Source organism: Muscardinus avellanarius (assembly GCF_963383645.1).
Source record: "Muscardinus avellanarius genome assembly, chromosome: 10".
In the NCBI taxonomy this organism is placed as follows: domain Eukaryota; kingdom Metazoa; phylum Chordata; class Mammalia; order Rodentia; family Gliridae; genus Muscardinus; species Muscardinus avellanarius.
In genome coordinates this window covers 58062458-58075924 of record NC_137796.1, presented here as the reverse complement: position 1 = coordinate 58075924, position 13467 = coordinate 58062458, and the positions used below count along the sequence as shown (strand labels likewise).

Genomic DNA, 13467 nt, shown 5'->3' with positions numbered 1-13467 from the left:
TCACATCATTCCCAGCTGCAACAGCGTGTTGGCGTAGGCCATGGGCTTGACGTTGGGATGAGGCTGGACAGAGGCAGACACAGGGACAGTCAGCCAGGCTGTAAGCACAGGGATGCAGTCCCTCCCTGGCCCCGGCAGGGCGACTCACCACTGCTGTGAACTGGTGGAACTGGGGCCTCAGGTCTGAGCCCCGGAGGTGGATGTAGGAGGCTTTGTTCCCCATCTGGTCGCTGCAGAGACAGAAGCAGAGTGAGGAGCTTGGTTGGGCGGGGCAGGAGATTAAGAGAAGGGAGGTGGGCAGAGGGCTGCAGGGCAGACAGGCAGAGCCAGGGCAGGCCAGGACACACAGATGAACTGAGTGCCCAGGACAGGCAGAGATGAAAGAGGGGCCCTAAGGGTGCAGGATGAAAGAGGGGCCCTGAGGGTACGGACAGGGCGGGGGAGGGTGAGAGCAAGCAGGCTGCCCGTACACAGCCCGCGGGATGCCCTTAGACTGGGCCAGGGCACAGGCCGCCCTGTAGGTGCCATGACCGGGCTTCTCAACAGACAACAGTTTGGGGGAGAGGAAGGGAACTCACAAGAAAATGAGTTTTTCCTTTCAAAAAATGTCTTGAGTATCCGGGAAGGAGGGAATAGCACCCAGGGTTTGCTTTGAAATGGTTCACAGGAGGAGGTGGAGGTGGGTGCCTGTTCTATGGTCTCCTCTACTTTCTTTTTGTGTGTGTGTGTGGGTCTGGGGATGGAAACCAGGGGCATTTGACTTCAGAGCTACACCTCCTGCCCTATTTTTGAAACAGGGCCTCAAGCAAACCGTGATCTTGTTCTCAGCCTCCCGAATGCTGGGATTACAAGTGTGTGCCACCATGCCCGGCTCCTCTGCCCTCCCTCTCCCTCTCTTTCTTCTTGTGGTACTGAGGGTGGCTTTTCTACCTCCGGGCTATACTCCCAGACCCATTTTATATTTTATTTGGAAACAGGGTCTCACTAAGTTGCTGAGAGCCTCACTAAGTAGCTGAGGCTGGCTTCGAACCTGTACGATCCTCCTGTCTCAGCCTCCCAAGCGCTGGGATTACAAGCGTGCGCCACCATGCCCAGCTTACTTCTTTCTTTTTTTGCACTAGAGAATGATTCCAGGGCCATTCAACCTCTGAGCTACTTCCCCAGCCCTACTTTATATTTTTTATTTGGTAACAGTGTCGTGCTTAGTTGCTGAGGCTGGCCTGGCCCTGTGATTCTCTTGTCTCAGCCTGCCACAAACTGGGACTACAGGCATGTGCCATGGTGCCCAGCTATTTCATCTACTCTTGTGTACCCTTCCTGTGATGGAAATTTCCACCTTAAAGAGTTAAAACCCAAACAGACAAAACCTCATGGCCTGGGTAATCCCTGGGCAGAGAAGGTGGAGACGCACCAGTAGTTGGGGGCGGAGAAGACAGTGACGCAGCGGCCGCCGTGTGCCACCTCGTAGCCCTCTGCCTTGACCTCGTGGCTGCGGATGATATAGTCCAGCTGGTTCTCCTCCAGGAAGGCCTTGGTGACGTCGGGCCCAAACTGGCAGCTCACGCCCCGCTTGCTGACCGAGCGCCCATTCTAGGGGTGGGTGATGGGAGATACGAGGTGACTACTGGCCTCATCCACCCGCTAGGCCCACAGCCCACACCTGCTTCCCCGAGACTCACCTGTGGCTGCGGATCCGACCACAGCAGGTCGCACATGGGACCTGGTGGGGAGGGGAAGGAACATTAGGGACTCACTGACCTCCCAGCAGTTGGGCTAAACACTGTGGTACCAGCCAGGCACCCACCCACTGCATAGCCTGCTGGGAGCTGGCAGAGACTGCCACCAGGGCTGGGGCTCAGGATATGCACGTGGATTCTAAGCTGGCTTCGGCATCCCCGTGGCTCTCCAATTCAATCCATTATAGCCCTGAAGCTGGATGAAGTTTTTTTGGGTTTTTTTTTTTTTTTTTGGAACCTAGGGAAGTTCTATACCTGAGCCACACCCCTGGCCCTGGTTTTATTTTTATTTTTAAACAGGGTCTCACTAGGTTGCTGATTCTCCCTATGTTGTCAATGCTGTCCTCAAACTTGTGATCCTTCTGTCTCAGTTTCCCAAGTACTGGGATTATGTTATGTGTACTAACACACCCAGCTTGGATGGAGCTTTTATTTTTAATTTTTATATTTTTTTGTGTTATTGGGGATTGAACCCAGGGGCATTCTACCTCTGAACTGTACTCCCAAGTCCTATTTTTAAATTTTGAAACAGGGTCTCACTAGGTTGCAGAGGGCCTCACTAAGTAGCTGAGGCTGGCCACAAACCTGTAACCCTCCTGTCTCAGCCTCCCAGTACTGGAGTCCTAAGCAGCGCCACCATGCGCAGCTGGACGGAGCTTTTAGCTCCTGCTCAGGCCTGCCCTGGGAACCCAGCCCTGCCCCGTCTTGCCCCATGCAGGCTCTGTGTAGAGCAGGGCCTCGTCCTCCTGCAGCATCGGCTCAGATGTCACCTCCCTGGAGACCACCCATCACCTGTGCCCTCCATACTTTGCACCCACAATCTGTCCCTACCCAGGACCTGAATCTGGGGGTAAACAGATGACAGGGGTGCTCAGGGCTCAGCATGACCCACCTGCACTGTGTGCACTACTGTCTCCTGCAGTAGTACTGTTCTTACCAAGTTACAGGTGAGAAAACTGAGGCTGGGCTGGCTACTCCTCCCCGCTGGCTGCTCACCTGAGTCTGGGGGTTGCCGATTCCGCTCAATCTTCCGGATGTCATCTAGGGTGACGCCATCCTCACTGAATAAGCCTCCGTGCATGATCTGGGGAGGGGTGGGACGGCCACCATGAGCGAGTGCCAGCCCCCACGTCACCTGCCACCCCACAGTCCCAGGCCTCACCAGCACTTTGCCGTTGATGCACTGGGCCAGCGGCAGCCACTGGAACACCTCGCTGAAGAGCTCGTACATCTGTGCCGTGTACTTGGCCTTCACCTCACCCTCGAACCCGTAGATCTGATTCATGTTGTCAGTCTCGTGGTTGCCTAGCCGTGACGGGGGCGGGGGAAGAAACTCAGCCTCAGGGTTCCTCCACACCCGCTGCGTGATGTCCCGGGGTATAGATCTCGGGACCAAGAGGACCGCCCACTAGCAGGCAGTGGGCTCGAACCAGTGACAGTTCACGCACCTGTTACCAGCCCTCTCCAGAAACAGTGAAGCTTGGACCTGCACTCTGCCCTGCGCCTGTGGCCTCCAGCGTTAGGGTAGGTTAGACTTTGCAGAAGGTAGCCCCGCCTGCAGGGCACCTGCTGCAGCCCGGCCCCCGCCCATCTGCCCCTGGGGCTGGCCCCAATCTCTCAGTGGGCTGGCCCTGCATTCTGGGGCCACAGTCCCTGGCAAGCTGGGCACCGCCCACAGCCACAGCCCTGCAGCACTCTGGCCAAACCTGTAGCCCCTTTGGCCCTCTTCCCCTCACCCTGCTGCTCTCTGGCACACACCCTAGGTTCCGCTTCGAGAGCCAGAACCGGTCATTGCTCCCACAGCCTCAGCTACCTCCTCCCATCTCCTGCTGACCCCGAAATCATTCCCAGTCCCTCCCCTGATCACTCCCCAGGAAGCCCATGAGCTCCGTCCATCCCTCTCCTACAGGGCTCCTGCTGGTACCTTACTGGAAGGCCAGTAAGGCCACTACACCACTGTGCAAGCAGGACTGAGGCACAGAGAAGTGGCGCCAGTGGTATGGGCTGCACAGCCCTGAGACACCCCAACCCTGTCTCATCATTCTGGGGGATTTCATTTTTTTTTTAATTACTTAGTATTAAGGATTGAACCCAAGGGCATTCTACTTCCAAGCTACACTCCCAGACCTTTCATTTTGAAACAGGACCTCATCAAGTTGCTGAGGCTGGCCCCTCCTGTCTTGGCCTCCCAAGCACATTATAGATGTGCACCATCATACCTGGCTGGGTTTTCTTTTCTTTTTGTGATAATGGGGATGGAACCCAGGCGTTCGACCTCCGAGGTCCACCGCCAGCCCTATTTTATTTTTTATTTTTGAAACAAGGTCTTTCTAAGTTGCTCAAGACTTCCCTAAGTTGCTGAGGCCGGCTGCAGCAGGCCATAGCCCTCCTGGAGCAGTGTCCCAAGTACTGGGAGTGCAGCTGTGCGCCGCTGCACCTGGCCAGATCTCACTCCTTTAGAAGATGTCATATAATTCTTTCTTGGGAGGTAATATAAGTGATCTAGGTCCCTGCCCTCCCACCCTGGCCCCAGCTCCCCTCCCAGTCCTGGTGGCAAGTCTGGCCCTCTAGGAGCCTGCCCATTAAGAAGCAGGTACAGGGTGCTGACTCTCTCTCCTTCCCTGGGCAGAAGTCGTAAAGGCCCTGAAGTCTGACACGAGGGTATGAGAGATAGGGAACTCCAAGAACAGCACGTTCTTCTGTTAACAGGGCTCATTGAGTTACTTAGCTCGACCTTTTTCCTTGATTAGGGTCCTCGGCGACTATTTTGTGCCCTTGTGCGAATCAGAAAGCAGCCCCCAAGACCTTGACTGCTTCTGCTGGAAAGACTGAGGGAACACACACCTCCAGCGGTGCAGGAGGGGACGCCGTGGACAGTGCACGACCTGCTTGAAGCCAAGAGGAGGCCCTGCGCAGGAACTTGGGGAGTTCCCAGATGAACAGCTCCAACTACTCCCCTTGATCCCCAGATACAGAAACAGAAGCTTGGAGGGGGAGCGAGTGCCCAGACCCGCAACGCCCTGGACCCAACAGCCTCCAAGCTCACCTCGCAGTAGGTGGAAGTGATCTGGATAGAGGAGCTTAAAGCCGAAAAGGGTGAGGATCACTTCAACCGAGAAGGAGCCGCGGTCCACAAAGTCGCCATTAAATATCTGCTCTGCTAAGGAAAACATGGTGGGGGTGGCAGGGCATAGGAGCGGCCAGAGGGGCTGTTCCTTTTCAGGTCACTCCTGTCAGCACTTCCCAGAGTGGGCACCGGGCCGGCTCGGGGTCTGCACTTGTGTCCCGTCCCCTCCTGTCAGCCCTGGCTAGCAGCTGGCCTCCGGCTCATAGGATGGCATCAAGGGCCCGGACAGTCAGCCTGCTCCAGCTGTCACTGCAAAGCACGCCCAACGCCAGAGGACAGATGGGGACACAGGCCTCCCACCCAACAATGCACAGGCCTGGTGGCCCTGTGCACTGGCTATATGCCAAGCAAGCAGCACATTGTCAAAGTACTCATCAGGTGAGGGCTGGGCCCTGTTCTAAGCACTTCACATGTATCTGTTCTTCTCAATAACCCCATGAGGTGGGCCCCCAGTCCTCTTCTCACAAATGAGGAAACCGAGGCACTAGGAGGTGAGTAACCTGCTCCTGTCATGTGGCTGGAAATGGCCAAGCCAGGAAGGACAGGTGTGGGCAGCGCAGGTGCTGACTGTACGTGATGTCACACAGAGAAATGTGGGCCCAGGTGGCACGGCACGTGGGGCCTGGCCCCGGCTGCTCCCTCCCACGGCCAGGCCTTCCCCTGGCGGGGCTCCTCTCCCTCCACAAGGCTGGGGGGCAGGGATGGCTGTGCTGAGAAGGATACATAGGGGTTGGTCTCTGAGGGTAAACCGTTGAGCTCAAATATGTTGAGGAGGTCATAGAACTGGCCATGGGTGTCCCCACACACTGTCATCTTCTCTGTCTGGAAGAAAAGAGGCCACCGGAGAGGGAGGGGCCCAGAGAGAGACGTGGGGAGGGGGCAGGGTTGAGGGGAGGGGCGAGAGGTCACGGTGGACCAAGAAGATCCATGCAAGAGACACAGGCGAGGAGATAGCAATAAGAGGGTGGACAGAGAACAGAGGTCAGGAGAGGAGGGGGACGTGCAGGAGAAAAGACAGGGAAGGGTGACAGGGAAGAGGGCAGGCAGACCGTGCCAGGTGGGTCTGTGAGTTCCTGAACTCAGTGGCCCCTCCCTAGCCACAAAGGCACCTGCCACCCTGCCGACCCCCCATGCCCCACAACACACCTCTTTAAGCGTGGTCTCCACAAGTGTGCTCAGCTTGGAGAGGACCTCTTTGACTTGTACCAGAATCTGGAAGGCAGGGCAGATTGTGAGTTGGACTGGCTGGGGAGGGGGGTTGGTGCCCCTGCACCCCCAGAGAGCTTGGACTGCCATGTGCTGGCAGCTGGAGGTGGCCCCAAGTGGTATCCTGAGCGGCCTACATAGCATTTAAACATCCAGATTGTTTCACAAGAAAACCCTGACTCTGACTCTGCATAAGGAAACAAGATGAATTCATGATATAGAAGACTATAAAAGAGTATCTTACTTTCAAGGCACTCCACTGCGTCCCTCTTACACAGTGCTTTATAACTCTGTCTCTTCTTTCTACCTCTGTAATAATAAAATTTGCTTAAGCTCACAGCAGTACATAAAAAAAGACTCTATATATATGGAAAAAGGCATGTGCCAGGCATGGTGGGGCATGTAACTTAGTGAGATCTGGTTTCAAAATAAAAAATAAAAAAGGGCTAGAGGGTAGCTCAGAGGTAAAATGCTCCTAGATTCAGTGCCAGTACCAAACCAACCAACCAACAAAATACAAAAAACTGGCCTGGATACACCTAAATGTCACTGTCAAAAGTGTCCCCCAAAGCTGGGCGTGGTGGCACAAGCTTATAATCCCAGCATTGGGAGGCTGAGACAGGAGGATCAAAGTTCGATGACAGCCTCAGCTACTTAGTGAGGCCCTTTGCAACTCAGTGAGACCCTGTTTCAAAATAAATTAAAAAAAAAAAAAAAGTGTCCTCCCAAAGTTTTGAGACTTTCTAAATGAAGAGGTAAAAGGGCAGGTCGCAGTACTTGAGCCTTCAGTCCATGCTGAAGTTTGAAAAAAAAAAAAAGCTGGGCGTGGTGGTGCACGCTTGTAATCCCAGCATTTGGGAGGCTGAGGCCGGAGGATGGTGGTTTGAAGACAGCCTCAGCTACTTAGTGAGGCTCTTCGTAACTTAGTGAGACCCTGTTTCAAAATAAATAAAAAATAGGGCAGGGGGTGTAGCTCAGAGGTCAAATGCCCCTGGGTTCCATCCACAGGTCTGCAACAACAACAACAACAACAACAACAACAACAACAACAACAACAAACAGCTTAAAAGATGTTTTTGGGAAAACCAAGAGAACTTAAAATATCTGGGGATGTATAATATTACTTTTCATAGACTGATGCTGCCCATGACATGTCATGTGTATCTGCCCATGTTTCAGCCTGTGGACCGTCTGCATTAGTCAGTATCGTCACATCAATAGCTGAACTGTAGCCATATAGGGAAATGGCCTCGTTTTCAGAAGTTCCAGGTTATGATGGCTGCAACTTATTCTCAAATGGTTCCAGGAAAAAAAAAAAAGAAAAAGTAAATGCACACACATGAAGAGGTGAATGCAGATGAAGAGTGTGGATGCTAACTGCACCTTCTTGAACTTCTCTGTAGGTGTGACAATTTTCAAAATAAAAAGTTGGAGCTGGGTGTGGCAGCACATGCCTATAATCTCTGTACTTGGAGGTTGAGACAGGAGTATTGCAGGTTCAAGGACAAACTCAGCAATGAAGCCAGAATCTCAGGAACCTAGCGAGACTCTGTTTCAAAGCAAAAGTAAAAAGGGGTTGGGGTGCAGCTCAGAGGCTGGGAGCAGTAGAAAGTGTTAGGCATGTAGGGCACTTGGGAGGCTGAAACAGGAGGACCACAGGTTGGAGGCCAGCCTCAGAAACTTAGATCATTTCAAAATAAAAATAAGGGCTGGGGTTTTATGTCTCTGGGTTACATCTCCAGTACAAAAATAACCAACCAAACAAAAACAAAACAAAACAAAAAAACCCAAAAAACTAACAGAACAACAAAAACCCATAAAGTGTTAGCAGGAAATTGCCACTTGTGGTCAGAATGTAGCAAGTTCTAAGATTATTTGCTCTCACCATAAGGATGAGAATAAGCCAAATAGCCAACAATATCAAATTAAAACAAACCAACTGAGAGAATGCAAAGAATCCTAGTTATCTCTGTAGTCAGCCCTGAGCAGCCCTTGGCGGGGAAGAGGCCACACCGTCTTCACACTGGCAGTAGCCCCTGCCAGGCTTAGCGCAGCAGAAGCCAGCGGACACACGTGGCTGTCCCGACAGACTGAAGCCCAGGGAGCCACAGCCACCGCGTGCCTCACCCCCAACAGCCACGTACAGAGACCCCGCCACGGCACGAACGTGGGGGACAAACGGAGATAAGAGAATCCCCCAGCAACCTAAAAACCTGGCAGCAGTTTCAAAAGCTGATGATGTAAAAACATAGACACTCTTGGGATTTCGCCAGGGTGAAGGTCCTAAGCCCTAGTTCCATTCTGAGACACTGAAAGCTAGTGGCGAATGACTCCACCGGCACTGCTCTGACCTGCAGGTGAAGCCCACACCGCCTGTACACTCTTGCAGGTTGACACAGGAAAGCTATGTTGTTTTGAGGGGAAATTGCAGTCTCTACTATATATTTTTTTTGTTTTGCAGTACTGAGAATGAAACCCAGGGACATTCTACCTCTGAGCTATACCCTCAGGCCTATTTTTTTTTTTTTTTTAAGTTTTAAAATAGGGCCTCACTTAAGTAGCTGAGGCTGACCACAAACCTGTAATCCTCCTGTCTCGGCCTCCCAAGTACTGGGATTAAAAGTGTGACGCCACTCCTGGCTCACTTCTTTTCTTCTTAAATTATTTTCTGGTACCTCTGACCTATGCTCCAGCCTTCTTTATTTTTATTTATTTATATTTTTGTGGGTCTGGGGATGAAACCCAGGGGCATTTGACCTCCGAGCTACAACCCCTGCCCTATTTTGTATTTTTACTTTGAAACAGGGTCTCACTAAGTTGCAGTGGGCTTCACTAAGCTGAGGCTGTCCACAAACCATGATCCTCGGCTCTCAGCCTCCCGAATGTTGGGATTACACAAGCATGCGCCACCAAGCCCGGCTCTTTATTTTTAATTTTGTTTTTGGTGGTACTGGGGATGGAACCCTTCTACCTCTGGGCTACACTCCCAGACCTATTTTATATTTTATTTGGAAACAGGGTCTCTTAAGCCAGCGAGGCTGGGTTTGAACCTGTGCGATCCTCTTGTCTCCGCCTCCCAAGCGCGGGGATTACAAGTGTAGTACCATGCCCAGCTTTATGTTTAATTTTGAAACAAAGTCTCATTAAATTGCTGAGGCTGGCTTTAAACTTGTGATCCTCCTGTCTCAGCCTCCCAAGTTTAGGATTACAGGCATGCACCACCATGTCTATCTCTACCATTCTTTTACATAAAACGTCTGACCTGTAGTGGGGTTCAGAAACTATAGCCTGAGTCAGGTGTGATGGCCCACACTTGTAATCCCAGTATTAGGGAGGCTGAGACAGGAGGATCACAAGTCACGGCCAGCCTCAGCTACTTTGTGAGGCCCTCCACAACTTAGTGAGACCCTGTTCAAAACTAAAAAATAAGCCTGGCGTGGTGGCACACACTTGTAATCCCAGTACTTGGGAGGCTAAAACAGGTGGATCTGGGTTCACGGCCAGCCTCAACTACTGAGACCTTGTTTCAAAAATAAAGAATAAAATATCAGTCTGGGGGTGTCGCTTGGAGGTAGAATGCTCCTGGGTTCAATCTTCAGCACCACCACCACCACAAAAATAAAACAAAAACAAAAACAAAGTAAAGCCAAGCATGGTGGCACACACTTGTAATCCCAGCATTCGGGAGGCTGAGACTGAAGGATCAAGGTTTGTGGACAGCCTCAGTTACTTAGTGAGGCCCTCTGCAACTCAGTGAGACCCAGTTTCAAAATAAAGAATAAAAAATAGGGCAGAGGGTATAGCTGGGAGGTTGAATGCCCCTGGGTTCCATCCTCAAACCCGCAAATAAATAAAGAAGGAAAGAAAGAAATAACAAAAAATAGGGCTGGGTGACATGCTGAACACTTTGAACTTTACTAAAAAGGACAGAAGCCACTGTTTGGAATTAAGCTCCATTACTAGGCCCCAGGACGAAGCTGAAAGTCAAAGTGGAGTCATTCCCACTAAAGTTTGTGTTACCATGTTCAAATCAAGTTATTTATCTGACTTTCTGAGGGGCCAGGAGAGATGAGAGATAATAGCCACATTTCCCAAATGGGTTTTTTTCCTTTTTTTTGTAGTGTTGGGGACTGAACCCAGGAGCATTCTATTTGAGTTATACCCCAAGCCCTATTTTATTTTTTATTTTGAAACAAGGTCTCACTAAATTGCTGAGGGCCTTGCTAAGCTGCTGAAGCTGGCTTTGAACTGCAACCCTCCTGTCTCAGCCTCCCAAGTACTGGGATTACTGGTATGTGTCACTACGTTTGGCTACAAACAATATTTTCCATAAGGCACCCTAATAAAGTTTCCTCTGCCTTTAATTCTCACAATCTTTAATCCTTAAAAAATGGAACCCAGCCAGGCATGGTGGTGTATGCTTGTAATCCCAACATTTGGGAGGCTGAGACAAAAGGACGGTGGTTTGTGGCCAGCCTCAGCTACTTAGTGAAGCCCTTTGCAACTCAGTGAGATGACTTTGTTTCAAAATAAAGAATAAAAAATTAGGCTGCAGGTGTAGTTTGGAGGTAGAATGCCCATAGGAGGTTGCATCCCCAGTACTGAAACAAACAAACAAACAAACAAACAAACAAACAAACAAACAGAAAACCAAAACCAAAAAAACCAGGAATCTAAAGCAGGAATGGCAGCACATGTTTGTAATCCCGGTACAGGAGGATTGCAGTTTGATTGCTAGCCTCAGCAATTTACTGAGGCCCTTAATAATTAGCAATTTATTGAGACCCTGTTTCAAAACAAAAAAATAAAATAGGGTGGGGTATAACTCAGAGGTAGTGTGCCCCTAGGTTCAATCACCAATAAACACACACACACACACACACACACACACACACACACACACACACACACACACATCTAATGTTAGCCAATCAGTTATCTACTGTTCTGTCCATCCCTTACAAGGAAAGTAATTTTGAAATAACCAGATCTACGTGGTTTCTGCTTCCTTCAGCCTTTCTCATCTTAGTATAAAAACAATCTCCTTTGTTCAGCTCATGGGAATGAGACCTATTTCATGGAATGAAAAGTTGCCTGATTCTAGAATAAAAACTAAAGCCAATTAAGATCTTTAAGGTTGTTGGGCGGGGTGGTGCACACTTGTAATTCCAGCACTTGGGAGGCTAAAACAGGAGTATTGCAGGTTCATGCTAGCCTCAGCTACTTAGGGAGGCCCTCTGCAACTTACTGAGACCTTGTTTCAAAATAAAATACACAAAATAGGGCTGGGGGTGTAGCTGGGAGGTAGAATGCCCAGAGTTCAGCTAATTATAATTTTGTCCTTTGACAGAGCTAAAGGAAATTGGAAGGCCTAAGTAGTCTTAAAACCAAAGTCTCTCTCTGACCTTTGGCACCCCTACCCCTGGTACCCCAAGCAGAGGAGTCCCAGAGAAGTCAACTCCCATCACTGGGAGGAGATACCACACTGACCATCACACGACTGCTTACACGTTTTCTCTCTTGCCTCCGTAACTTGTGCCAGCCACCTCCCCCAGTAATCCTCCAGCTCAATTCCTTTTTCCACCCTCCTCACCTTTGACCCTAGACAGTCTCTGGCCCTGTGTCCTGTACCCGTGGAATGGAGCCACCTTCCACCCCGTGAGCTGCTGTGGCACTAGACGAGAGTGTGTGGTAACTCCTCCGCGTGGTGCCTGGAGGCAACACTGCTCAGGAAGTGGCGGCTCTCACGGCCAGCAGCCTCCTCTCACCTCGCTCAGTGCCTGGGCCGGCCACGCCCTGGGGCTATCCACACCAGGCCGTGCGGCAACTGACAGGTAGGTTACCTGGTAGGCGCATTTCCGATGCAGCTTCTTCTGTTCCTTGTACCACTGCATAAGCTCCTTCATGAAGGTGATGGTCACTTTGCCGTCCTCAAGCTTGGGCCCGCTGTACTCATCCTCGATGGCTGGGGTGTAAACAAAAAGAACTAGAATCAGCGGTTGTGGCCACCCTGGGGTAGCAAGGGGACCTGGCCCAGGACACAGAAGAAAGAGGGATGGAGCGAGAAAAGATCCGTGTGGGGCCGGGGCATACCTCTGGGCTTCCTGGATCTTAGGATTAGTGTATAACTCCTAAGATCATCAGAGTCTACAGAGATAATATCTTGTTTGCCAATGCTGACAGTGGCCTTGCCTTTGGGAGCTGCCTCCCCTCCCTAAACAAAAGCTGTACCTAGAAATTTCAGGCCAACTGCTAAATAGACTTTCCTTAGAGTTACAGCACCAGAACATCTGGTGGTCTTGGGATGGTATCAGAATGTGTGCTAAAATAACTAACAAGGCATGCGAACTTCTATGATGTGTTACTTGTAGAAACGTGGGATGTCTGTCTGAAGAACCACACTAACCAGCCCCAGGAGGTTGAGGTCAACTGAGATGTTCCTATTAAAAGAAAAAAAAAAAAAAAAAAAGACATATGCCCTGGAGGACAAAGTCCCTGTCTAGCACATGGTCTCCCTGCCCAGTGTCCCCAGTGTCATCTCCCTCCTTGAGTGATGGAGTTCCCCCCAAATAGTCTTGTTTTGGGGGGCAATCACTCTGTTCCTCCCATTTTCTCAGGATGTAGGCCCCTGAATAAACCAAATTTTCTTCCCACTAACATTTGTCTGAGTATTGGTGATTAAGGGACAAGCAGGCAGACTTGGGTCTAGTACCGTAATTAATAGCCAAGGATTTAATCCATTGTATCTATGCAATAAAACCTCCACAAAACCCCCAGAAGAGAAGACAGAGCTCAGAGAACCGCCAGACAGCAGTACATGTGGAGGTTCCTGGGGAGTGGCACACCTTCTCCTGCCCCTGCCCCATGCAGCTCTTTCATTTGCGATGTCCTTTAGAATCACCTGGTATATAATTTCCCTGGGTTCTGTGAGTCACTCCAGCAAATGAAAGCTGAGGGGACCAGGGGACACTGACCAGTGGGTCAGAAACACAGACAAAACAACCTGTGGCATCAGAAGCAGGTGCTGTCTTGGGGACTGATGCTCTGGGATCTGATGTTGTCTCCAGGGAAACAATGCCTGAGCAGATCTGAATTAGAGGCTACCTGGCTGGTGCCCACTGCAGAACTGGTTGATTGTCTGGTGGTGGGGAGAAATTCGCACCTGCTTCTTGCTTAGTTTTCCAAGACTGCAAACTGGGGTTGCTTTTTCTCTATATTCTCAGAATTGGTATCAGAAGAGAGATCTGCTGGGACAGCCCTGCCTCACAAAACATGGTTTGGATGGAAAAAGGATAAGAGAGTAGAAGGTGAGTAACTGACTTCCCATGGTATGGAACTGCAGCTGTCCTATGCCCAGGTACTAAAGGGAAAAGTTACCAGTGTTATTTAGGAGATGGA

At 50.6% G+C, this 13467-nt stretch overlaps 1 protein-coding gene across 2 annotated transcripts in view; it reads right to left on the bottom strand.

Annotated features, from left to right (window-relative positions):
• Positions 1-13467, bottom strand: part of PPP5C (protein phosphatase 5 catalytic subunit) — a gene marked incomplete at both ends in the record, with an annotated part of 36382 nt that continues 22915 nt past the window's right edge. Inside the window, 10 exons of one of the 2 annotated variants that reach the window (XM_080703211.1) lie at positions 1-63; positions 149-230; positions 1412-1590; positions 1680-1720; positions 2733-2820; positions 2899-3041; positions 4783-4888; positions 5587-5685; positions 6010-6075; positions 11913-12034. In XM_080703211.1, coding sequence (XP_080559337.1) covers positions 1-63; positions 149-230; positions 1412-1590; positions 1680-1720; positions 2733-2820; positions 2899-3041; positions 4783-4888; positions 5587-5685; positions 6010-6075; positions 11913-12034 — 989 coding nt within the window. The remainder of the gene's footprint in view (positions 64-148; positions 231-1411; positions 1591-1679; positions 1721-2732; positions 2821-2898; positions 3042-4782; positions 4889-5586; positions 5686-6009; positions 6076-11912; positions 12035-13467) is intronic. The other variant, XM_080703210.1, reaches the window with a different exon arrangement.